The sequence below is a fragment of the Protopterus annectens genome, chromosome 5.part0 (genome assembly GCF_019279795.1).
Source record: "Protopterus annectens isolate FY-2018-M chromosome 5.part0, PAN1.0, whole genome shotgun sequence".
In the NCBI taxonomy this organism is placed as follows: Eukaryota; Metazoa; Chordata; order Ceratodontiformes; family Protopteridae; genus Protopterus; species Protopterus annectens.
The window spans coordinates 771,359,362-771,385,553 of record NC_056735.1 but is presented as its reverse complement, the minus strand read 5'-3'; the positions used below and the strand labels follow the sequence as shown (position 1 = coordinate 771,385,553).

The window sequence follows — 26,192 nt, the reverse complement described above, 5'->3', positions numbered from 1 at the left end:
AGACAGTGAAATGCCCAAGTTAGAGTTAGCAGGTGGAATTTATTTTCAAGTGCATTTTCAAGGAACTGTGAGGTTTAAGGGAAGCAAAGTTTACTGCTGCTCATGCCAAGTCTATTTACAATGTGCAACTGTTTTGTTTAGCAAATGGTATCTCTATTGTGGTATAAAGTTTTAAAGCTATGTTAGTAGCACCACAAGTAGAATACTTGCATCTTAATGTAGAGGCTTGAGGTTTTATTCCTACAGCATGTACATTTGTATGCTGCAGTCCTGAGGATGTCCTCCTTTGGATGAGATGCCTAATAACTATGAACCTGTTTTTCAGCTTGCCATCCATTTTCTATTGCAATATACCAGCTTACCATTTTTTTAATTTAACATAGGCAATTTATTCTTTGATGGCAGCAGGCACTGAATCTGTAGATTAAACACTGAAATATACAGTTGTTTTCTAGCAACAACCTCTTCATTAGTTTCAGATATCTTTAATGTGGAATTATTCAGATTACTTTTACTTCAGCAGAGATTGTGTGTATTGACTGATATTGGTGGATTGTAATGAGTGGCCTTTTATGGTTGAAATGTTCTGAATTGGGCAGTTTGTCATTATTGGTTTGTATGTTTTGTTTCATTGCTTACTGGAAAAATGTTCAAAACTATAAATTTAAAACACACGCAAACAAGTGTTGCTGTAAAATGCAAGGGATATAATTCAATTATATATTATAATTAATACAATCAGGTAAATCAAATAACTTTTGCATGGCCCTAACAGTGTGCAAGGAGCCTATTGCTTGAAAACAGTTCAAAGGTAAATAACCTGCCACTGGCCAGATGCATTTTCTTTGAATGTGGGTTTCAAAAGTAGAGAAGCTTTAATGCCAAGTCTGTTTTCGTTGTAAGACTATTGCTTTGTTTAGGTTTAGTAAATGTCTATCAGTGTTTGGGCGATAATGTTTGAAATAAAAGTTGTAAATTAAATCCAACTGCTTGTAATCACTGTAGAACTAAAGCATAAAACAGTATGCACACAGAGATTTGAACAGTGTCTATGGCAAATGGGGAGAAATAGCCAATGTGGGCGGGGCTTGGGTGGCCATGGGCGGGGCTGTGTTGGCAGGGGGCGGGGAGAGCTATGTGGGTGGGGCTCTGGGTTTGCACCCCCCTGCAAAAAATCCTGCGGGCTCCCTTGAACCCAAACCCTAACCCTAAAGTCTGTCACTATCGCACCTGCGACCTAACCCTAACTCACTTAACCCGCCCCTAACCCTAACGTACAAACAATCTCACACTTACTGAACCCAACCCGTAACTTTCCACCACAACGTTAAGAATAGCGAAGCCACAGAAATGGCCAACCAAATTCTTTCCTGAGGAAAGAATTTGCTGTTCTGCAGCTTTGCTATTCTTAGCGTTCACTGAACAGTGTTCAATATCAGAACATTCAAAGTTTTAATACTTCGATGTTCTGATATAGACCCTCACTGTACACCGGGCAGAAGATGAGTAAATGTATTCCATTATTCAAAGAATGTCAAGAAGCAGGCATGAGAATCAAACTGCTGTACCCAGCTATCTTCAAAATATTTTCCCCTGGAGGAACAAAATCTTTTTTTTATGAAGTGCATGCTAAAGAAGAAATAAAAAAGTTTGTCCAACAAACAGGGAGTTGTGAAAGAGGAGATTCTGCTTCTGGTTCTTTTGGTAATAAAGAAAACAGACAGACTGTGTCAGTGAAACCTTTTCCAGTGTTTCAATGGAAAATGCTTGAGAAAGGGAAAAGGGCACAAAAGTTGACTACAAGAATCGAAGGTAAGTTGGAAATGAAACAGAGACAGGGTTTGGGAGATGGAGATGAATAGGAATAGAACAAGAAAAATGGGAAACATTAGACTTTCTTAAACGTGTAAGGGACTCTAAAGCATATATATGCCCTGCTTCATGTCATCAATGTTTGGGAGAATAAAATCAGTAACTTGGAAAATGACAAATGTGGACTTACAAAGCAATAATTACATTTGTGAATCATGACAGAACAAGAAAATTTGGAAACACTGGATTTTTTTTGACTCTGTTAAACTTGTAGGGGACTAAAGCATATGCCCTATTTCGTGTCATCAATGTTCAGAAAAATTACTCAGGAAGAGGAAGGTGAAAGTTAACTGTAAATAAAACATTTTTCTTAATACTACTATTTTGAAGTGTGCATAGTTTTTTTGCATATTGTAAAGTTTTTTCAGTTATTTTTATGTGTAACGGAGATACAAATGGAACTTTTTTGTTCTCCCTTCTTTCTTTCTTTCTCCTTGTTTACTTTTAAGAAATGTAGGCACTACAATGTAAAAAAATCTGGTTAAAAGAGCATGACAAAAGAAACATTAGTGTACTTTTTCTCATTCTTGCATAGGGGAATGACTGGCTTAAGGCCACTAGCTTAATCTAGTAACAAGTTTTATAGAAAGCAAGTAAATGAAAACGAATATTGAATATTATAAGGCTTTTGTCCTAGTTAAAAATATGTTTGGCAGTTTTGTTCCTGGTTTTCATGCTCCTAGCAGACAATCTGATAAGAGAAATGGCTTGGAGAAAATATTTTCTGAAAGCATTCAAGTGTTTTCCCAGCTGAGAGAGCTATAAAGATAACACAAACACAACACTTAATAGAACCACAGGCTGTACCATGTCTCTTAGAATGGTTGACCTTTCTATTAGGTTATCTCAAATCTGTATGTGTGGCTGTCAATTTTAACATTCACTACTATCAAGAGGGTAAAACTTCAACATTTGAATGTGTACAAAGTTTTGTGAGTTATTATTATTTTAATAGGGTTTAGGTGGGTATTGGGGGTGTGTTTGCATTTTTGTTTTAGGGTTTTCAATAAAACAAAACATTCTGTAAAATGTGGCACAGGCTCAAATGGAGATAACAAAAAAAAAAATCCATAAAAGATTAACCTGCCACACAGTATCTGCATGCAACACAAAAGCTGGAACTAGACATTTTACAAAAAAGCTGTTATACAAAAATGGTAGGAATAATAATTTTTTAAGAATATAATGCATTCTGTAATGTTTATAAATGTGAATGGTCTCACAAATAAATACATAAAAGAGAGTAGTGAATTATATTAATAAATGTAGAGTGCAAATAGCTATGCTACAAGAGACACACTTAGAAATTAACATGTGAATTTGATAAAGAAGGGTTTTCAGGATGGTTATTTGATGGAATACCTGGGACAAATAAAATGAAAAGCACTTACATTAATTGCTCCAACAGTGATAAAAAAAAATAAAGATAATAATGGCAGATTTGTTGTGCTAAGGCGCTACTGGCAAGGGAGGAGGATTATACCGGCATGTACTTATATTCTACCTAAAACTGCTATAATGAAGCTTAAGAAAATTCTGGGAGAAATAATCACTTTTCAGCAATGAATATTACTTAAAGGTAGGGGATGGAATGTGATTTGCAGCAGTGAGATGTGTCTGCGAGGCCCAGCAGGGAAAGTATAACAAAGGAAGGTAGATTTTTGAAGAAATTTATGAAAATATTTGGCATGGAACAAGTGACTTCAGTAGTAGGAGTTCAGAATTAATTTACATATTATTCCCCAAGATATAAAAACTGGGCTAGGTTAGACAGAATTTACTTTTCACACGAACATGTGCATTTAATTGAAGGTCTTGATAAGCACCCAATAACTATTTCAGATCGTGTGCCAATAATAACTAAAATAAAAACACTGGGTAATGAAATAAAAATGAGAGACTAGCACTTTCCCACCCATCTGTTGAAAACACAGGAATTTAAGGAATGGTAGTGGAGACTATTTAGAAGCTATTTGAGAGAACAGAAATTACTTTACTGGGAGAAAATTAAGGTGTAGTTTAAAAATAGGATGGAAATAAAAGTAAGAAAGCTATGGTTAAGAAACAACAAAAATTATTTAGAGGGACCGGCAAATGTTAAAATATTGCAGAATACGGGTAATCTCACAGAACAAGAAGAGGATCAACTGCAGAATGCTAAGCAGAAAATAAAGGATTACCTCAATAATACATGAGTTTGGAAAGATTGCTGTTAAGCAACTGTTTCTGATAATAACCCTAGAGTACAAAAACGTTCAGCACAACAACTCAGGCAACAGAAATTAGAAAGGGTCATTGACGAGCTTATAACAAGGAAAGTAATGAGATCCTGTAGATGTATTAGAAATATTTTGGAAATTCTGTGAAAGTCTGCATAAAGCAGAGAAATATGGAAATCAAGAAAACATACAAATGGAAATGTTTATGAAAAAATGAAATATGCCAAGATGAGCCAAAAAGGAGGGCATATGACAGAAGCAGTGCTAATATATAATGAAGCAGTTGGGTTTTTGCTTTAACCCTCTCTGCTTCCACTATGCATGCTCAACAGTATATGATCAGAGTTCAGCATGCAGTAGACCTTAGGAAAAGCATGTTACTCACTTTTATCACTGATGTAAGCCTTCAGAAGGCTCTATCTGCCTTGAAGTAAGTACTTCTTTGAGGTCTTCAGCCTCTAACAAACTCTCACATAGGAAGTGCACCTTAGACATGCACACCCTTCACCTTGCAGGTACCATCTCATCATGCCCCTCCTTCCTCTTGCAAGCTCCTTCATTGCTCAGGTCACTAAAAGGATCCAGGTCATGTAGGTCACAGTCAGGGATATGTCATGGATCTGGCTTGCTAATGCCTAAGAATATGTTGCAGAGAGAGACACAGACATCTCCCCAAAGTTATTAAGGCATGAAAGACAAAATATTAAAAACAACCTTTAAAAAAAAAATAAAAAAACAACAGTGAAACTGATTTCATGGATCAGACCAAGAAACTAGCTGTCCTGAAGAAGTAGCCAGATAAAACCAATAAAGAACATTTTTAACAGGGTTTAGAAACCTTTATGACTGGCAAAATAAAGCAATATGGAGTTAGTCAGTTCAGTAAGATGTGAATGAATTGTACAGCAACTGGATTATTACTGTCTATGCGTGCACTCTGTGACTAAATATAATTCAGCTAACCAAAATATCACCTATGCAGTGCAAAAGCACAGAAACTGTTGCCTACTGCAGCGGTCCCCAACCACCGGGCTGTGGATCATTTAGTACCGGGCTGCCATGCACAGAGTGAAATTAAAACGGAATGTGTGCATGTACGTGTATGAGTGTGTCTATGTGTTTGTCTACGTGTGTGAGTGAATGCGTGCATGAAAGCAGAATGTATGTGTGTGTGCATGAGACGAGACAGTGAGAAGTAAGATCAATTGAGACATTATTTCTACACATACTAAGTAGCACTTTTGTTGTTTAGCGAGTGTAAAAACTGAAAAGTGTGTATGTTTCTGTCTGCGTGTGAGTGAATGCGTGCATGAAAGTAGAAGACTGTGTGTGTGTGTGTGTGTGTGTGTGTGTGTGTGTGTGTGAAGAGTGAAAGTTATCCCTTGGCAGCAGCAATGAGGTTTGCGTACCTCTCAACCGTACCATTCAACCTCTCGCACAATAAATCGGGAAAGAGCCAAATAAAGGACAGATTTTAACTACTGCTCTTACAAACTTAAAAAGTCAACAAAGGTTGCCATTAGCTTTACGAACCTCTTGACCATACCACTCAACCTCTCGCATAATAAATCTGGACAGAACCAAACAACAGGGACAGATTTTAAATATTTCTCTTATAAGCTTAGAAAGTTGCTAGAATAAGGTTACCATCAGTATTTTCTGAGGATATGAAATCTGAAATTCCCAATAAATGAAGCCCACAAGTAAAATAAGTAAAACAGCAAATAGCAGCTAGTCCAGGCGTAACTGCCATTATCGCAATTTATTCCACAGATAAGCTCTTTCATTTTTCACAGAAAACTTCATCAGATAAAAAACATTAAAACCGGAAGACTTAGTTTATATTAATATAAAGTTTATAACACAAGTCTTCCTATTTTTAATGATTTTTATCTGATGAAGTTTTCTGTGAAAAACGAAAGAGCTTATCTTAGACCTATTGAATAAATTACCTTAATGGCACTCATGGACTAGTGTTTCATTTGTTGTTTTACCATTTTACAGTGCTTACTTGTTTCCTCTTCATTATTTAAAATGAGTAAAAAACCAAACATCTCTGGAGAGCTTCTTTGGAAAAGGGGAAATACCCAATGATGAGACAGTAGAAGACTCTAAGACTGCCAACAAAAAGAAAGCTACATTTAAAAGAAAATACCAAGAGTCCTACTTAAATTATGGGTTTACTGCGACAGGTGATTCACATGCTCCAAGCCCGCTCAGTATAATATGTGGTGACCAGCTATTCAATGAGTCCATGAAGCCTTCAAAACTGCTTCACCACATATAGACTAAGCACCCTGCATTAAAACACAAGCCTTTGGAGTTTTCTGAAAGAAAAAAATGTCACCACAAAGGACAGAAGCAATTACTGAAGGCCACCCCATCAACAAGTCTGTCTTCATTGAAATCATCACACTTAGTGGCTAATTGTATTGCTAAGGCTAAGAAGCCTTTTACTGTTGAAGACGATCTTACCTGTTGCTACAGATATTTGTCTCGGACAGCCTGCAGCTAAAAAGGTAGCACAAGTTCTTCTTTCGGCTAGCACAGTCACCAGATGAATTGATGAAATAGCAGAGGACACTGAGGTGCAATTAGAGAGGATTAATGAGTCACCATGGCATGGAATCCAGGCTGAAGAGTCTACTGATGTTGACAACAAGCCAATATTGCTTATTTTTGTGCAATATATATTTCAGGAGGATGTGCATGAGGATGTATGTGCATTATCGCTGCCAACCAACACCACAGCTGCAGAACTATTCAAGTCTTTGAATGATTACATATCAGGTAAACTGAACTGGTCCTTCTCTGTTGGTGTATGTGCGGACTGAGTTGTTGCCATGACTGGGCGGCTTTCTGGTTTCACTGTTCTAGTCAAGGAGGTTGCACCTGAATGTGAGTCTATGCTCTGTCATTCACAGAGAAATGCTGGTTAGCCGAAAAATGTCACCTGAACTTAACAGCGTTTTGAAAGATGTCATTTAAGTTATTAACCACATCAGAGTACATGCCCTTAACTTGCAGCTATTTGAGCAGCTTTGTGAGGAGATGGATGCAGAGTACAAATGTCTTCTCTTATACACAGAAGTTAGATGGCTTTCTAAAGGTAGATCACTGGCCAGAGTGTTTGAAGTTATGAGACCTGTCACCATGGGCAGCACATTTCGGTTCACAGAATAGATCGCAAAACTTGATTACTTGTGTGACATATTCAACCTGCTCAACTAAATCTGTCACTTGAAGGGGAAAGGACCACTGTCTTCAAGTTGGCAGATAAAGTGGCTGAATTCAAAGCCAAACTGCCACTGTGGGGACAGCAAGTGAAAATAGGGATATTTGACATGTTTCACACATTGGCAGGGATTTTGGAAGAGACTGAGCCTGGGCCTTCATTCTTCCAACTGGTGCACAATCACCTATCTCTGCTTTTAAAAGAGTTTGAGTGTTACTTCCCAACCACAAAAGACCTGCGAAATGGGAAAGAATGAATCCGCGACCCATTTATGAACATGCCAGGGGAATCAACCTTGTCAGTGCTGGAAGAAGATCAACAGCTTGAGGTTGCAAATGACAGTGGGCTTAAAAGTATGTTTGAGACAACTTCAACTCTGCCAACATTCTGGATTAAAATCAAGGTGGAATATCCTGAGATTGCCACAAAAGCACTGAAAACCTTGCTTCCACTTCCAACATCCTACCTTTGTGAATCAGGATTTTCTGCAATGAGAAAAAACAAAACAAAATTACAGAGTAGACTGGACATAAGGCACACACCTTGGGTGTCATAGTCTCCCATCACCCCTAGATGGGACAGTCTCGTTACAGGAAAACAAGCTCAGGGCTCCCACTGATTCTGCATTATGGTGAGTTGTACTTACTTTGACTATATTAGGAGTGACAGAATTGTAACAGAAAGCAGGAACCCCGACAGATGAAACAGCAGCTACAGTATGAAAACACATGTTGCAGCACAGCAGAGACTGAAAATGAAGCCCGAAAAATCAACAAACATTTATTGGTATAAAATTGAGTGACAGAATTGCATTTCTCATGACTTTGCACTTTGGTTACAGTTACATCCACTGACTCCATTAGTACTACCTCATATATACTTTGAAGGTTTTATTATTATTATTGTTATATACTAACAAGATCAATTTTATGCTGTTAGGCAGACTGTTATGCTTCATGTTGTAATTGTAATTATTCTCACTTGCTGTACTATTGCAATTATGTATTAACTAGATCAATGTTCTGCTGTTAAGCAGAATGTACACTTTTTTTTTGTCAATTATTGCCAGTTGTCTTTTTATTGTACTTTGATGCTTTTCTACCCAGGTCTCTGCTGAAAATGGAGTTCTCATCTCGTCCAGTCGGACCCCCCCTAGGAAATAAATATTAAGCACTTTATTATGTTTTATTATGCGCGCACGATGGCCGGTCTGTAGAAAATTGTCTTACATGAAACTGGTCCTTATTGCAAAAAGGTTGTAGACTGCTGGCCTAGTGGGTTCCACAGACCCATAGCAAAGTTAAAAAATACAGCAAATATGACCAGTGTTGGTTGTGAGCAGTGTTTCTGTCAAATAATATAAAAATTCCTGCTTTAATACTTTCAATATTCTTCAAAATAGAAAGAAAACCATTAATAACAATGCTAAAATTAAATGAAGTGACTGTAAATGCAGTAGTTTTCTTCTATTAATTTTTGCACCAGCTCACAGTGATGAAAACTTCACATTCATGAGATCAACTCACCTTACGAAGAGCTGTCCTACACTTTCCAACTCAGTAAGGGCCTGCAATCTTGAAAGCGTGGGATAGAGGGCATATACTGACTCAAGACTTCCTTTGCACAACTCTTTGACCTCCTTGACCCTTATGAAAAATAAAGTTTGTAAACTATTACTTAAACTACAATAACTATACTACAATTCAATAAAAACATTCCATGCAGCCTCGTTAAGTAAGGTAAAAAATGTGATTTAGTCTTGCATGCCTGACTGGTTACAGTCATTAAGGAAAGGCACATTGTATCACAAATATGTCAAAAAGTATCCCAAACATGCAGAGGTGTCAAAGCTAATATCTTTATGCCACTCTGAAATTCCATAATGTTTGCCATTTAGCATAGTTAAAGGGAATGCTTACCATTAAATACAGATATGCTACTAATCACTTCATCCTCAGATATTTAGGAAAACATCCTCAGCAATTCCTAAAATGCAGGTATTCATCACCTAAGCACACTAAGCATGGTCAAATTTTCTCTGTAGCCACATTTGAAAACACTGTGCTCCATACAGTCATTGTTTTGTGCTTACCACCTCCATTCTTCAGTTCTTTTCTCCAAATAGCTCAGAAGGTTTTCATGTAAAGGAAATAAAGATTTGGAAGTAACTCTCTAATAACTATCATTGGCTATGTTTAAAGAGGCATAAGACACAATAAATGAAAAATGTGTTATCTGTACTTCTTGTGGAATGAGATGACAAGAAAAAATGTGACCCACTGCAAGACCTCATCACAATGATTTAGTGATCTGCAGTACTCTTACTCAACTTCAAAGGAGATGTTTCAGTGGGCACAGGCATACAGGACATAAAGATCAACACTAGGAAGGAAGCAAACTGTCACATGAGCAACATGGAAATGGGTTCAGGACAAATGTTCCCAATTTGAACAAGGCTCTTCCTTAGGCTGTAAACCAACAACACACTATTCAGTGAAAACAAGCCATGCAAAAATATTTTACAGACACATTTTTAAAAAATGCAATGGATATAACACTGATCATACTGAAACAGGGTCCGAATGGAGAAATGATGAAATCAGCAAGCAAACGGGAGTAGTACTGCTGGAACTGATTCATCCTCAAGCCCTGGTGAGTACTTTCACATAGTGGACCCTGTTTTTTCAAATTCTCATCAAGACGATACTGATATATAGACTGCATCTTGTACAACATATATAATGGAGACAGGTTAAAAAACAAAGAGAGCTGGGTGCACAAGTCCTGGTATAGAAAAGTGCCCAATCCTGGTATGTGCACTGGTGCCAGGAATGGAAAAATATTACAGTGTAGAATCGTTAAGACATGGAAATATTCCTACAATGGGAATAAGTCAGACTCAGGGGAAGGATGGCCCCCTGCTACAGAAGGGCGTAGTAGTCCACAATACAAACTGACAGGTCAAAAAAGAGCCATAAAGTTGACAGACTGGACTATTGATAAGAAAGACATTATGCACGGTTACTATTAAGCAAGAAGCCCAGAATTTCCATATAGAAAATATTCAGAAAGATTAAGCTAGAAATTAGAGGAAAGAAACATACTTGCACAAGAAAAACTGTCAAAGGCTTCAAATGCAAATTTGCATTCATCAGTACAACAGATAGATGAAAAACATTACATAGATAAAGAGACTTTGGGCCGCCAGGAAAAAGAAGAGACAGAAGAAGTGCAAAAATATGAAGAATAAAACCCAGAGATTTTTGAAATGTATAAGAAACATGGATATGGGATAGAAAAAGGAGATCTTATATGATATAATACTTATGCAAAAAAAACCCCAAACTACTCAGTACAAAAAAGTAACTCTAAAGATATCTGAAGGAAGATACAGGCAAAGGTACACAGATATGGAAAGTTTCACATTACAAAAACTAATGAAACAAAAAGGGAAAGAAGAAAAGAGGATAAGTAATTGATAAGTTAAGGAAATCGAAACTGAAGTTATGCTTCCCACACAGAATGTAGGGCATAAAAGGGATGTAACAACCCAGAAGTGAATTGTCCTAGAAGCGAACAGTCTCCATGGGACAACAGAGTCCATGCACATCCAGAGGGAAAAAAATGCAGAAAAAAGGGGAACCCCTTAGCCAGAAGGGAATCCAAACCAAAAACCAGAACAAACAAGAGGGAGGGGTTGGAGGGAGGGAGTAAATACTGCAACAGTGAAGAGAAAGACATCTGCTGTTATGGTAAGATTTTACACAATCATACTATGTCCTTCTACATCACTGTTGCAGACTTTTAAACAGAAGGGAGAGTAAATAAATTTCAACAAACAAAATGGGAGGTGGAAGGCTGAGAAGAGCTATCACGAAACCCATATAAAATGGTTTCAGCAAAACCTGCTCTGGGCCTAGAAATCATATGCAACTTACAATGCTTAGTAAAGGTATGCATTGAAGACCAGCTAGCAGCTTCAAGGGTGGAATTGATGGTCTAACCCCTTGAAAAAGACACCAGAAGAGGCAACAACCCTATTGTAATGAGCTCTAACAGAAGTAGACAGACATTTTCCAGATGGTTTGCTTAGAAACAGCCAAACCCAATGTTCTGGAATGAAAGGAAACATAAAGCTGGCCAGGCTTATGAAAGGCCTTAGTTTTATCCAAACAGAACCCAAGGTGTCTGTGCAAATCCAATGTATGCAGGACCCTCTTACTAGCAGACTGAGGTGAAGGAAAAAAGGAAGGAATTTGAACCAACTGATTCAAGGACAACTAATTTACTACCTTGGGCTTAAAAGAAGGATTAGTATGAAGGGACACCCTGTCCCTTTGAAAACCCAAAAAAGGAGGAATGGCCATATGGGTCTGGAGCTCAGAAAACCTCCGAGCAGAAGTAAGACAATAACAAAACAGTCTTCCAGGTACAATGTTGCAAAGAAGCAGAATCTTCAGGCTAAAAAGGAACCCAAGTCAATTTTTCCAAAACAAAATTAAGGTCTCAAGGAGAAGTAATAGGTTTCCTTGGAGGCCTAATATGCAAAACGCTTTTGTTTGACGTCAAAACAAGAAGCCAAAGGAGGATTCATGGGCAGATAAGCAGAAATGGCTGACAAATGGGCTTTCACAAAAGAAGAAGAAGCCAGGCCAGACTGGAGCAACTCAGGGACCCCCCCCCCACTGAAAAAGGGTCCCAGTTACGAGTATGGCAGCAGACAGACAATCTTTTCCACTTGGACATATACAATTTTCTGGTTGAGGGATTCCTTGCCTCCAGTAAAACCCTGAGCACATTCACAGAAGAGATGTGCCTGAAAGGGATCAAAACACTAACACCCACAGTGTCAGTTGAACAGTGGACAAGTGTGGATGGATGAGAGATCCCTTGCCTGTGTTAGGAGATCCAACCAGTGAGGTAACTTGTGGTGACTCCAAAGCAGTGCTGTCTTGGCCAGAAGGCAGTCACTAGCAAGATTTTTGGGGAGTCCAGCTGAATCATCTACAGGAATCCTAGAAGTACAGGAAGAAGAGGGAAAGCATAAAGAAACATTCCCTTCCAAGGAAAAGAAAGGGTGTTTGTCTTCCACGCCAGCTGGCATGGCACTCTGAAACAGAAGTGAGGAAGCTGCCTGCTCAAAAGGGAGGCAAAAAGATCTACCCGAGGAATACCCCACCAATGGACAATGGCCAGAAACATGTCTCTGTGTGACATCCATTCATGAGCCCGTGTTTTGGACCTGCTCAGAGAGTCTGTCACTAGATTGTGCTCTGAATGAATGTATACTGCGTAAAGAGTTAACTGATAACTGAGAGCCACCTCCCAAGCCTGAAGAGCCATCCTGCAGAGGAGATGAGATTTTGTACCTCCCTGCTTGTTCACATACATCACTGCAGTGCTGTCTGTGTATACCTTCAAGGGGCCTGGACAGGACATGAGATGAAAAGCCTGAAGGGCCAGAATCAGAACTCTCATCTTTTTGATCTTGATATGGTCTGACTTCTGATGGGGAGGCTAGAAACCCTGAACTTTCAAGTGATGAAAAGAAGTCCCCCACCCCATATCTGAGGCATTGGTGAACAGTTCTTGAGAAGTGACTGGAGGCTGAAAGGACTGGCCTGTGTTGAGAGCAAACTGTTGAATCCACCAGTCAAATTCCTTTTTTTGACATGAAAGGAGGGGTATACTGAAATCCAGAGGGTGACAATGCTGCAGACAAAGTGACTTGAGGTATCAGTGAAGCGTCCACATATACAGTCTAGCAAAAGGAAGCACTGCAATAGAAGAGGCCATGAATCCCCTGGCTGGCTTGGCAGTCAGAGGAAGAAGAGACTGAAAAATGTATGAAATGACAAAACTTTTGGAGGTAGAAGAGGCCAACAATGACATTGTCTGAATCCTGCATCCCAGATACACATGATCCTGAGTGGGAGTTAGGACGGACTTTTGGAAGCGGACAGTGAACCCCAGACTTTGAGGAAGAGAAATGGTGAACTTCAGGTCCTGTAAAAGGCGACTGGGAGAAGGCACCTGAAGCAAGAGGTCATCTAGATAAGAAAAAATCTTAATGCCTTTGAGCCTGTAGGAAGTAATAACAGGAGCTAGACATTTTCTGAAGACCCCTGAGGCAAAGAAGAGAACTGAAAATGAAAGGAAGACACAGAGAAACGTAAAAACTTCCTGAGAATGGGGTAAATAGGAATATGAAGGTAAGCATCTTTCAGATCCAAAGACACCAGAAAAGCCTGGAGTAATAAAGGAGGAAACAGGGTTTGAAGAGTAAGCATCTGAAAAGAAGGGACCTTGAGAAAGGTGTTGAGCTAGGAGAGATGCAGAATAGTTCTCCAAGTGCCCTGCTTTCGAGGAACCAGGAACATCCTAGAAGAAAAACCCTTTACCACTTGGTAAATCTGCAGGTTGAATGGTTCCTTGGCTCACCACGGTCCCTAGAACCTCCTGCAAATGAGGAATCTGCTCTAAAAGAGGTTGAAGAATCCCTGAAAAAGGAGGCAGAGACTTCCAAATCATGAAGTAACCCTGACGGATGACAGAAAGAACTGAAGAGACTGAAGTGATGAGACTCCAATTTGGAAGACAAATGGAAAGCCAAAGGGGCAAAAGAACCTGGTCTAAATGAAGGGGGGTGAATTATCAAAGAGAAGCAGGCTTATCAGATAAATAAGGCTTCTGGACCACAGAAATTTGGAAGCTTTAGAAGAGGGGGCCCCACCTGCTACCCCCTTCCTACCCTTAGAGGTCTGGCGAGGATGACTACAAACAAAAGTAGATCTAGAAGGATAATTCCTCTGCAACTTAGGGATAGTAGAGACAAAAATATGTTTAGGTCCTGCAAGGCTTTGCTTTTCTCTTGAAGAGACAAACATGTCAGCAGCAGCAGTTCCCACAAACATGTTTATTATCCAAAGGAGCATCGAACAACTCGGCCTTAATGTCTTCAGGCAGAGGCTGAAGATGAAGCCAAGAATAATGCCTAATGAAATCCACAAATCAAAATCCACAGCCCTGGAAGAGGCATCAGCAGCATCACAACTACACTTTACAGAGTGGAAAGCCACTTGAGAAGCAGAACCTAAAACAGATACAACAGAGGATGTGCTTTCAGAATCAAGGAGGTCAGAAATAACCTGACAAGCCAGAGAAATCAAGGCCACAGCATACTTGGTTATGTGGGTCTGGTAATTAACAGTCCTAAAAAACAAAGCAGAAGCAGTGTAAACCTTCTTACCAATTCTCTCCATTGCCCTACTATCCTTATCAGAAGGCAAAAGACTGGAAGAGGGCAAAAGCTTAGAAGGTTTGTCAGAAGAGACCGACACCACAGCAGGATCAGCAGAAGAACATTTAAATAAAAATTGACAAGCCTTAGGAAACTTATAGAACCTTTCAGGTTTCTTAGGATGAGAATCAGGAGACTTGGAAGCAACAATGAAAGCATCTAACAAGGCAGCCAACAATGGATGAACTGCCAGTGGTTTAGGAGTATCCACCTGAAGCAATTCATATCATCTTCTCAGAACATCAGACAATTAAGAAGAATCCCAATTAAAATATTCCATCATTCTAGCAATTGTATCCCCAAAAGAATAATTCCTCAAAAGGAATCTCAAGGCTAAAAAACTCCTCGTCATCAGAACCATAAGCCAAAGGTGAAGGCATCTGTGAATAATAGGACAAAACCTCCTCATCAGACACTGAATCCTCATCCAAGGAATCTGGTTCCCTAAGCCATTTAGAAGGGGTAGCAGTCCAAGGAGGAAGACCAGGTACCGAAACCCCTTGAGGATACTTCAGGGCCATTAAGGCAGAAAACAAGTCTTGAGTAAACTCTTGCTATTCCCTTTAAGGATCCTTAGGATGGACCGAAACATGCTTCAGTTTTTGTCTTTTCTTGGAAGGGACATCAGCCCTAACAAATACTGGAGGTTCCAACCCTTGGTGAGCTTTGATAACAGTATCCAGAACCTCCTTCCTGACCAATATCTGCGGAGTCTCCTCTAGAATCCTCCAAGATAATCAACTGCAGTTCACCTTTGATGTCCAGAGCAGATGCCTGCAAAGCCTCAGAGGACGTGCAAAAAGATGGATCCATGCTGACCTCTGATAGAGTTGTGGCAGAGGAATCAGATGTAGACACTAAACAACCTACATAACTATTACCCCCTTCTAGAAGGATGTCCAGTGAATGTTAGACAGCTAAGGAATCCAGTCAAGACTTCTTGACCTTCTTACCTAGTGGGAGTACACTGGGGTTAAAGATAAATGGCCACAGAGGACAAACAGCTTCTGTGTGTCTTGGGCACAAATGCCTTACAAACAAGAGGTATGGTCATGGGAAGCACCCAAACAAAAAGAAAATACACTGTACTTGAAAATCCTTATGGGAATCTGCCTCTGACACTGACATTTTTCTTTCTTTAATGACATGGACTCCAGGCAGCAAAACAAAATAAAAGACCAAGAAAAGAAAAAAAAACAAAGAAAAAAAAACAAGGGGGCACTTATTTGTTGGCTATGTTTACAGATACACAGCAGAGCAACAAGGCGTTCAGACCAGCTAGCAATAATGGCGTTCCGTTTAGAATACTGCAACAGTGATACAGAAGGACATCAATAAGCCCCCAAACTATGCCACATGATGATGCTCTGCAGCCTTCAGAAGGAAACTAGTACAAAAGTTAAGATGGAATTCCACAGCAAGGAAAGGAGCTGGAAACAGTGGCAGCTCTGATGCAGGCAATGTTGTGAAGTGATTGGCCAATGAGTTCCCATATGATTGAGCAGCAAAAGACACAGGATGCAGCTGAAGATATGTTACAGGAAAATGTTCTAGAACTTTCTGTAAAATGCCTGGAGGAAACGAATGTGCTCTCAGTTTAGAAAAGAAAATCTAACAGTTGCTTGATTTAATAGAGACAGACAGACATATTAAGATTGATAAAAGAAACATATTACAGAAAGTAAATAAGACCCAAAATGTTAGAAGTTTGATAAAATACATGGATACAGTAATAAAGACTATTAACAGAAATTCATGTAATATAACAAAAGTAAATAGGCTATATTATTGTGCAGGTGAATTAATAACAGGTCGTCTTACCACAAAAACACAGAGCAATAAGGGAAAGGAAGGGAAGAAATAAAATGCCATCATGGAAGCATCGAACAGGGAAAACTATAAAGCAATTAAAACAAGATGTGTTACTGTTAGAAGACTACAGAAGAGGGAACAGATCAACAAAAATACTTTGCCAGAAAGACAAAATAAAAGCAAAACTTGATATCAGAACAGACCAGGATTTATCATATACTACTGCAAATAATAAATAAAAAAATATCAGCACAGGCAGAAAAACTTGTATGCAGATAAATATAATGGAAAAGCACTAAATAAGCAATTCATTGATGACCCAAAAAAAAGTTTTATAGAGAACTGGGAAACAAAGCAAAAGGAATAGAAACACCACCAAAAAAAGAAGAAATAGACACATTTTGGAAAAACGTTTATGAAGACCCGGTGGAACATCACAAAGATGTTGAATGGATAGAAAATTTAAAAGAAATAGTAAGATGTTCAGATGTACAGGACATGAAATGGAGTGAAGTGATGGCCAGAGAAACTGAAACAAAATTAAAAGCTCCTTAATAGAAAACCCCAGGCCCAGATGCAGTACATAAACTTCTGGTTAAAAATGTTACCTTCTTTACACAAAGATTTAGCCATGAGTAAAAATTACATACAGGTTCATAGTATGTACTAAGCTAGCTGCCCTTGCGGACCACTTTAAGCTTAGCCAGCTTTCCTTTTTGTGCTCAAAATAAACTATCACATTTGTTTACAGACTGGCCTTACTCATCCTATGGTCAAAAATTATATATTTCCCTTAACGAAAATAACTGGGAGTGGGATTGGATCATAGATACCATGAGGAGACTCATACATGGGATGAAACATTTAAGAGAGAGTCCTGAGGTAAATTTTCGGTTTTCCATTCATAGTTCTAAGTTACACTTGAGAATGGACAGAGATTAACTTTGTTTTATGTGGATGGGGTATCTGTTCCAGAGCAGCAGTATCTCTGTAAGATGCACCTGTCCTTCCAAACCATTTTGTTGAAGTTGCAGAGGAGGTTTAGATCCCCATAGAGTATTTCTGATGCCATCTGCAGGGCTGATGTGCAGTAAATCCATCAGTAATGTGTCACAGAATGCCTTGTATGCCAGACACAGATCAGCTCTTAGCAGTATGTAGGATACAGAGTATAGTGACATGGCTTTGAGTTGGTCCATGTAGGACATGTTGGACTTGTATCCTTTTAGTAATGTATCTCAGCAGCCATTCCAGTTGTTGAATGCATCTGGATAGATACATGCCAAAGGGTCATTATATTCAATGACTGGCCTAATGAGAGCTGAGTTGTTGTGTTTTTCGGCTTTTCCCGGTTAGGGGTCGCCACAGCGGAACTCTGGTCCGCTAATGATTGGCAGTTGATTTTTATGAACCGGCTTGCCAGGCCTGACGCACAACCTTCAACGAAGGTATGCCCATTCATGCATGTCTCCACGCAGAAGACGCTCTAGCTGAGAATCGAACCAGACAGTGTCTTACTGTGAGGCGACAACGCTACCGCAGCACCACCACCGCGGGTCCCTAATGAGAGCTGAGCTGAGTAAAGGGGAAAAATGGCATCCCTAGATCTAGACACAATACCTTTGCATACAAGTTGTGCAATACAGACGGACATTCTTAAAGCAGACACATGTTGGCCAAAAGGTAGGTCACTGTCCATATAAGTTCCCAAATACCGAACAATTGTCAACTCTTACGGGCGTATTGTCAATGTGGCAGTTCCCTGGTGTAGACTACTAACAAAAGGATACAATGATGCATGTTTTGGCATTTAGTTACAGTCTATGATTTTGCATATATGACTTAAATGTGCATCCCAAACAGACACCAACCTGGTAAACACCAGGAAAAATGATACTCCTCCTTAACAGTGAATCTGTAAGCTTGCCTAAAAACTACAGACCAATAACTTGCTTTCTGATGATGTGCAAGCTATATACTCGAACTGTAGGAGACAGTCTACAGTAATTTAGACAAAAAAAAAATCAATCGTGGCAATAGAACAAGACAGTAACAAAGGAAAGTCATAAGGAACAAATGATCATTTGCTGCTAAATAAAGTTATAATAAAGAATTGTAAAAAGGATAAGAATCTAATTATGGCACGGACAGATTAACAAAAAAAAAATGACAGCATCCCATATTCATGGATACAGGAGTGCTTACAGATGTATAGGATACATCCTACATTGATCAATACCATCACAATGACCATGAAACAGTTGCAAACCACTTTGCAGTTGAGCCATGACAAAGGGCAAATTATTATCATAGAGATAAAAATTCAAAGGGGATATTCCAGGATGATTGCTTTTTCAATGCTATTGTTTTGTCTTGCCCTTAACCCATTAAGCTGTTTACTTAACATATTAGGTCATGGTAGCGTTGTCGCCTCATAGTAAGATGCTGTCCGGTTCGATTCTCAGCTAGAGCGTCTTCTGCGTGGAGACATGCGTGAATGGGCGTACCTTTGTTGAAGGTTGTGCATCAGGGCTGGCAACTCGGCACGTAAAAATCAACTGCCAATCATTAGCGGACCGGAGTTGCGCTGTGGCGACCCCTAACCGGGAAAAGCCGAAAGACACAACAACTTAACAGATTAGGTCATGTTTACAATTTGGCTCATAGAAAACAACCTTGCTTAAAGACTTCTCATCTACTTTTTGTGGATGACTTAAAACTAGTGTAGTTCATCGGACAAAGAGTTGAAAGCACAACTGCCAATTGCAAAAAATCTTTCACAGATGATATAAGAATTTATTTGGTCTTGATAAATGTGCAAAAGCAACATTAAAACCAGGGAAGTTGCAGTTCCAAGAAAATATCAGTTTGGGACAGGAATGTGATATCAAGGTACTTCAGCAGGAGGGAGTATAAATGTTTGGGAACTGATGAAGGATCAGCAATAAAACATGAACAAATGCGAATAAAATTCAGTAAGGAATACTAAATCGAATATTGAAAACAACCTTGACAATTAGGAATAAAGTCCAAGCTATAAACCAATTTACTTTTCCTGTTCTAACTTACAGTTTTGATGTGACTGACTGGACCCAAAAGGTACTTGATCACCTGGACAGGAAAACAAGAAAAATACTTCAGGTTTATCAAATGATGTATAAAAATCAGTGTATATAAAGATGACCTATTCCTCTCTCTGAAGGAGGTATAGGCCTCCTCAAAATGGATTACATGTAAAGTTCTGCTGTTGAAGGACTAAACTTATCTACTAACCTTATCAGGTCCAAACATAGTGAAAGTTTTAAAACATGACAAGAGAAAGTCTAAGATGACCACTCTGCTTAGTTTTGCAGAAGCATTCCGGTATCAAGCGGGAATGGAAATCAAACCAGAAGTAGACAAAAATCAGTCAACAACTTAATGTGTCAAAAATAAAAGAAAGAATATAATGAGTATCAGATGAAAAGGAAAGAAATTAGGAAAAAAAACAAATATAGTGCAAGTATACAGATTTCCTGGAACAACCTCATGTTGATCATGATTTGATACGTGGATGGTTAAGGAGAGAGGAGTTGAAACCAAAAGATGAAAGTTAATAATGGGAGCCCAGGATAGTGAACTGCATACATGTCGGTTTACAAAGTCCTTTGAACAAGTGGGAGAAACAGACAAATGTAGGTTCTGTAAAAAAGAATTGGAAACAATTGTGCATCTTCTTGCTGCATGTGATACACTCATGGCAGAAGGCCAGTCTACTGAAAGGCACAACAATGTGGCAAGACTGTTGCATTTGGGATTATACAAACACTACAACAAAGAAATAGCTGAGAAACACTGGAAACATGAACCACAAAGCATAACAGAGAATGATGAAGTGTGCATCACATGCAATCACTCATTACCAACAGGTTAAAAAAATAAGATACAAAAAACTAGATCTAGTCCATGAAAAAAAGAGACATAGCACTGATCACTGAAAATGATACACCAAGTGACTATAGTGTTTTATGTGCAGAGAGACACAAAGTCATAAGATATCCGGATTTGCAGGCAGAAATGAGAGCAATGTGGAAGAAAGATATCCAGAAACTTCCAACAGTAGTAGGAGCAATGGGTCTGATAAAAAAGAATCTATAGTTGTACTTTGATATGCTACCAATACATGTAACTCCTTATGAACTACAGATTGAGACAATTCTGGGTACACTGCAGGTGCTGTGAAGAATAATGTCTGCCTAACATCAAAGACACAATACTAGTTTCATGAACTTTAATTATACCCTGACTTAGGAATGGGGTCCATTCCCGTCATGGTATTAGAAGCCTGAAAGATGTGGAGAAATTGAGCATTAAGATATCCTTTCCATTTATCCTTTCACAACAATGGAAACAGACAATTGTGTCTTTTGGCAGCAGATCTGCAAGGAAATAATCTCCTTAGAAAGTTAGTTCCCTTCTCTAACTACAGCCAAGCAAATGAGCATACTGTTTGAAAAGGAAATGCCACTTACTTGTAAAACATGCACTTAAAGCTGCTTGTGCAGTGTGTGTGTCTGTGTGTGTGTGTGTGTGTGTGTGTGTGCATGTGCGCGTGTGTAAATGTTAAGTCAATTCACTTACGAATCATAGGTAGTCCAAGGCTACTGAGTTTTGCGACCATTAACCTTACAAATTTGCACCAAGATTGTACCTCCCCTCTCGTGGACAGCTACGCAAGTCAAGCCTGGAGTGAATTTATGAAGCCCCATCCAATTACCCAGGTCTCATATGAAGAAATATAGTGCATCATACAGCTTTATCTTCTGGAAAAGTCTTTTCCAGAGGGAAGGGAAATGCTGAGCAATGAATCTCTCTCTCCACCTTGTTTTACTGATCTGCTGCGGCAGGTTTAGATCTCTTGCTCTGGTATTTGTAAGACTGATTTGTGAAAGTACAAAATAATTTGGACAACATGGCCCCTGACTGCTTGAAAAGTAAAGTACAGACAGGACTCCTCTGAGGAGTGTTTCTAGGAAGAAAGCTTACAAATTACTCTGATCTCAGAAACCACTTTTTGAAAAACAAAAATATTAAGTTAGTTCTAAATAAACCTCTATTCCAATGTAAAACAGTTTTTTTGAATATACCAATAACTGGAGATCTGCTGTCTAATGATGTAGACAGAAAGTGAGGCTGAGGAGATCTGAATTTCACAAGTAGACCTGATCATTAAAGAAGTCAAAAAGAAAAAGTAGGTTTGAGTAGTCAATGCCTGCTCACTCATTTTCAGGGGGAGGAAGTAGAAGTTCTACAGCAATAAGGATGTCAAATTCCCTTGCAAAACCTAGAGTCAGAAGTATATCCCTTCATATAAGCCACTGTGTCATACTGACAACTGCAGCAACAGTGCTTGCCACCAATCACAAATACCATATGCTATAAACTTTAGAGCTGAGGGGAGCAGAAACAGGGCTTGGCTTGTCTCTGATGTTAGAAACTTCAGATTGGGCAACAGACTTTTTTTTTGGGGGGGGGGGGTGCAGAAATGGGATCTGACTTACCTATGACGTTAGGAGCATAAACCACAGTGGGGAATGGACTTCTCTTTCTTCTTCTTTTTTTTTTTGCTATAACTTACAGTTGAGGGGCACCAGATCAGGGAAATGGCATCGGCACTAGATCATCCAGCTATGGCTCTGAATATAGGCTCTCCTGAAAAGCAGCAAAGAAGGGATCTAAGCTACTCCCTGGTGCACATAAGTTGACTCACTTTCATCTGGTGTCACAGATGCAACGGAGGCAGTATCCCAATCTTAGATTTTTAATCAAACTTCTATTAAAAAAAAAAAACTATAGTTTCTGCTCCATAAAACAGAAACAGAACTGGAGAACTCAGCTTTGGAGATTTTGATGAAATAGGAGAAGACAAACCCACAGTGATCCTCAGACCAACAACTGGAGGGGGGAAGTGCAATGCATGGAGCTCATAGGTTAGCAGGTCTCTACAGCCCAGGGAGAAACTTTATGATATTAAGTTTTGATAAAGGAAACAAAACTTTGCCATCTGTGAATTGTTCTTCAGTTTGAAGATAAAAATCTGTCATTATGATTCCTCGGAATGAAGATGGTTTTGTTGACTAGATGAGCCTGGTTCTTCAGAAGGGTGACCCGATGCTGACTCCAGTACTCAGGTGCCATCACCCAACCTCCTTGTGGGTATATGACTGTGTTCATTCTCTCTCTCTCTCTCTCCTGTTCCAATTTGGTAATTTTGGAAGGTCCCAAAGTCAGGAGTGACTGCAGTCTATGTAACAGCACAATGTGACATCAATTGTGAAACAACAGCAATGCACCTAGTCTACGTGCTAATTAGTTTAAGAAAAAAAAAACAATGAAGACCTGACACCTAATCTGTTAACAAGTATTATGCAAGTATACACTTGCTCGTATTGCATGAATTGTAACAGTTTCAAGCCGACTGAGCAACATGTTAATTACAGCTCTTCCAATGTGCGATGAGAAAATGTTAAAAAAGGCAGTAAAAGTTACTAATTTTGGTAAACTCTGGTTACTAGCTAGTAATTATACGGCCTGGATGCCAGCAACAAAGACATATGGAAAATGTAAGGAAAAGAAGAGAAAAGTTCCAGGGAGGAAGATCATCCTAACTGTTCAAACAAAAATCAATTCAAGTTACAATTTTACTACGGGAAATGGCTTTCAGTAATTCAGAGGAAATAAAGCCAGTACACTCGGATGTGTTTTCATTTTGAAAAAGTGGGACACTGGGGGACTAAATAAAGTCAAATCACAAAAGACTAGAAAATAACAGAAGAAAATTTAAGTAGCTATTCAGATTATCTGATAAAACTGCATAAACCAGACACTGAAATAAAGACTGGCTGAACATGAGGCTTCTTACAAAGTAATGTTTCAAAAACTACTGCATTAGAAGACACAGCACACACAAAAAGCTAATATTGTTTACTACATCAGAGGAGCTGGAAGGTACAGACTGTTAACGTTATGAAATTACAAATAAGCAACTGGATTGGTGCTTCACAGCACGATTTGTTAATATATAGTACACATTATGTGCACGTTCCATATCTGGATAGCAGAAAGAAGCAGAGACCTCTTATAAGTAAAGATGCAGTTATATCAATAGAAAGAGCTGTTTCTGACAACATTGTGGAAGCTAGGAAAATACTAAAACTGGGGATACCACAGTACTTCTAGAAAATTATTACTCACTATACACATGGCAAAAGAAATTCAAGTTTATTATGGGCATTAGTGGCTGTCAACAGGCAGGTATAAGACTCAAGTAGTTACATTAAGTTATCTTCAGCATATTTTTCCAGGAGGATTAAAGATGGTTTTAGAAAAGAACAGACTATGGAGGAAATAAAAAGGATCAGTCTATAAACATCAAGCTAGCAAGTTGAAGGCAGCTCGGGCAACTGACAGAGCAGCAGGGAGGATGGGCATTCCCATTCTGGAAGGGAGGCATGTGCATGGGCATACAGTGATTGGAGCTTCCTGGCAGATTCCAGGAAGGTAATAGTGATGTGCTACAGCCATGGGATTAGGCTTATCAAGATGTCTCACCCAAGCTAGACTCCTCGCAAGTATGGCAAGTGCCAAGGCCCAAAAAAAAAAAAAACAAAATAAAGGGCCAGCACCAGTGGAAGTTGCTAAAAATGTAAATTTAATAAATAATCATATCAAAACAACTTGGGAGTGTAAACCACCCGAAGTCAGCACAAAAGTGCCCTGTTGGAAACAAGCAAACCGGTTTCAACTGTATTAGCCTTCTTCAGTGCATAAATCAAACTGGAGCTGATTGCAGCTTCCTGACAGATTCAAGGAAGGTAACAGTGACATGCTACAGCCATGGGATTAGGCTTATCAAGATGTCTGTCTGCTTATTGTACAAACCCTTCCCCCAGGTTGTCATGGCACACATTGGGTAAAGAAACCTTGGGTAGGCTTAAAGATAGAAAAGTCACTTGGTTGGAAAGATAGACAACATGACCCCTCAGGACGCCCTTAGGCTCCTTGTTGGTTCTGGATGAAAATGTCTGCTTTTCAATATTAACATGGAATGTAAATTGCCTTACAGTTCTGGACAAAAAGCAAACAGTACTAAATTATATGAGAAGTGTGAGGTACAAAAGGTGATGCTACTGTTGACACATTTGGACAGAAATGAGTATGTGAACTGGGCATTTAGTAGAATATCAGGGACAAAGGAAAAGTGGACTAAATAATCCTCAACAGTTAAAACAGCAAAATGTCCACAAAGACACTATAATCGCAACAAATATTAAGAGCTTTTATCTATCTGTGCAACAGATTTCATCAGAATAAAAGAACAAATAATTAAAGTCCATTTAAAAATGATCATACCTATCACGAGTAACAAAAAGAACAGATGACAAAGTCCATTTAAAAAGACAGTGACACCAAACAAAACCACTTGACATCTATAATACAGATCTTAAAATACCGTAAAATGATTTCATACAATGTATGTTAATATGAGTGAAATATAAAAGTATATAAAGTCTTTTCTATATTCTTTACACATAAAGGTAGTAACATAATTTCACTAATGTAAAGTGCTCACTTTCTTTTTTCAAAATACAAGTGATGCTGATAGTGCTATGAATACCTGGAAAAACATAAGCTTGCAACCTGTGTTGCCACTACAATTCCCTACATCCAAGATGGTTTTGCCAATTTCCTACTAAGGAACCCAATTCAATCTTCTGCAACACCATGAATAAAAATCTAGAAAAACATTTATATAGCAAAGCATGCCTAGAAAGTGCATTTTTTGTATTAGCAACCTAACAGCATAGTCATGTTCATAAATACACTCTCTAGGGGAGCACACTGTCTTACCAATGTAGAATGCACCACATAAGGAGCAGTAGGCCAAGTATACAACCACCTTAGTACCACAATTAACCTAGGGACATTAGTGACCTCACTGATCAAAATGAAAATCCCACCTTGAGACTTCAAATTTATAAACAAGCATTGGTTACAACAGTTACACTAAGAAGCACAAAGAATAGTCATACTACAGATAACACTAGCTTCCAATTTATTTTTGATGTTAACATCCCTTTTAAAACATAACTGAGGTGGGGGGTCACATGACATCCCTAACATTGTCAAAGTGAGTAGGGATAAACCTGTGGGGGTCAATAATATTCTTAATTGAGACATCCCACTGGAGTAGGTAAAAATCAATTTTTGGTTAAACTATCCTTCATACCCATTGGTTTAACCATCCCACCCCTCAAAATTGGAGCAAATCTGTCTTTTGTACCAGAGGTGACCTGTAATGTTTTGTTCTCCAAAAGATCATTTGGGTAACCCCTTCCTATAAACAATTCAAATAAATAGTCAATTTGAGAAAGAAAAACACTGTCCTTTGAAGCCAACCTAGACACATGTGCCATATGTTCTTTTACAACACTTTCTTTTTATTTAAAAGGATTGCAACTTTGGAAATGCAGACAATTGTTACGGTGTTAATACTAAATATACTGGATGAAAAACAATTCACCCAGTCATTTTATAAACAATAATAACCCTTAAAATCAATAGAGTCACTTGTACTTGTGTATGTAAATTCCAAGAAAGAGGTGCTATCATTCAAAAACATAGTAAAATCATCCAACAAGGATGATGACCCCTTCCAAAGTATAAAAAGTCATCCAAATATCTCAGATATAACCCCCCCCCCCCAAAAAAACAG

General features: G+C 38.7%; 1 protein-coding gene across 3 annotated transcripts in view; it reads right to left on the bottom strand.

Moving 5' to 3' along the window:
- ATM (ATM serine/threonine kinase) overlaps nt 1-26,192 on the bottom strand; it is a 3,174,581-nt gene that overhangs the window by 1,302,555 nt on the left and 1,845,834 nt on the right. For all 3 annotated transcript variants that reach the window (XM_044072618.1, XM_044072619.1, XM_044072620.1), the window contains one exon: nt 8,853-8,972. In XM_044072618.1, coding sequence (XP_043928553.1) covers nt 8,853-8,972 — 120 coding nt within the window. The remainder of the gene's footprint in view (nt 1-8,852; nt 8,973-26,192) is intronic.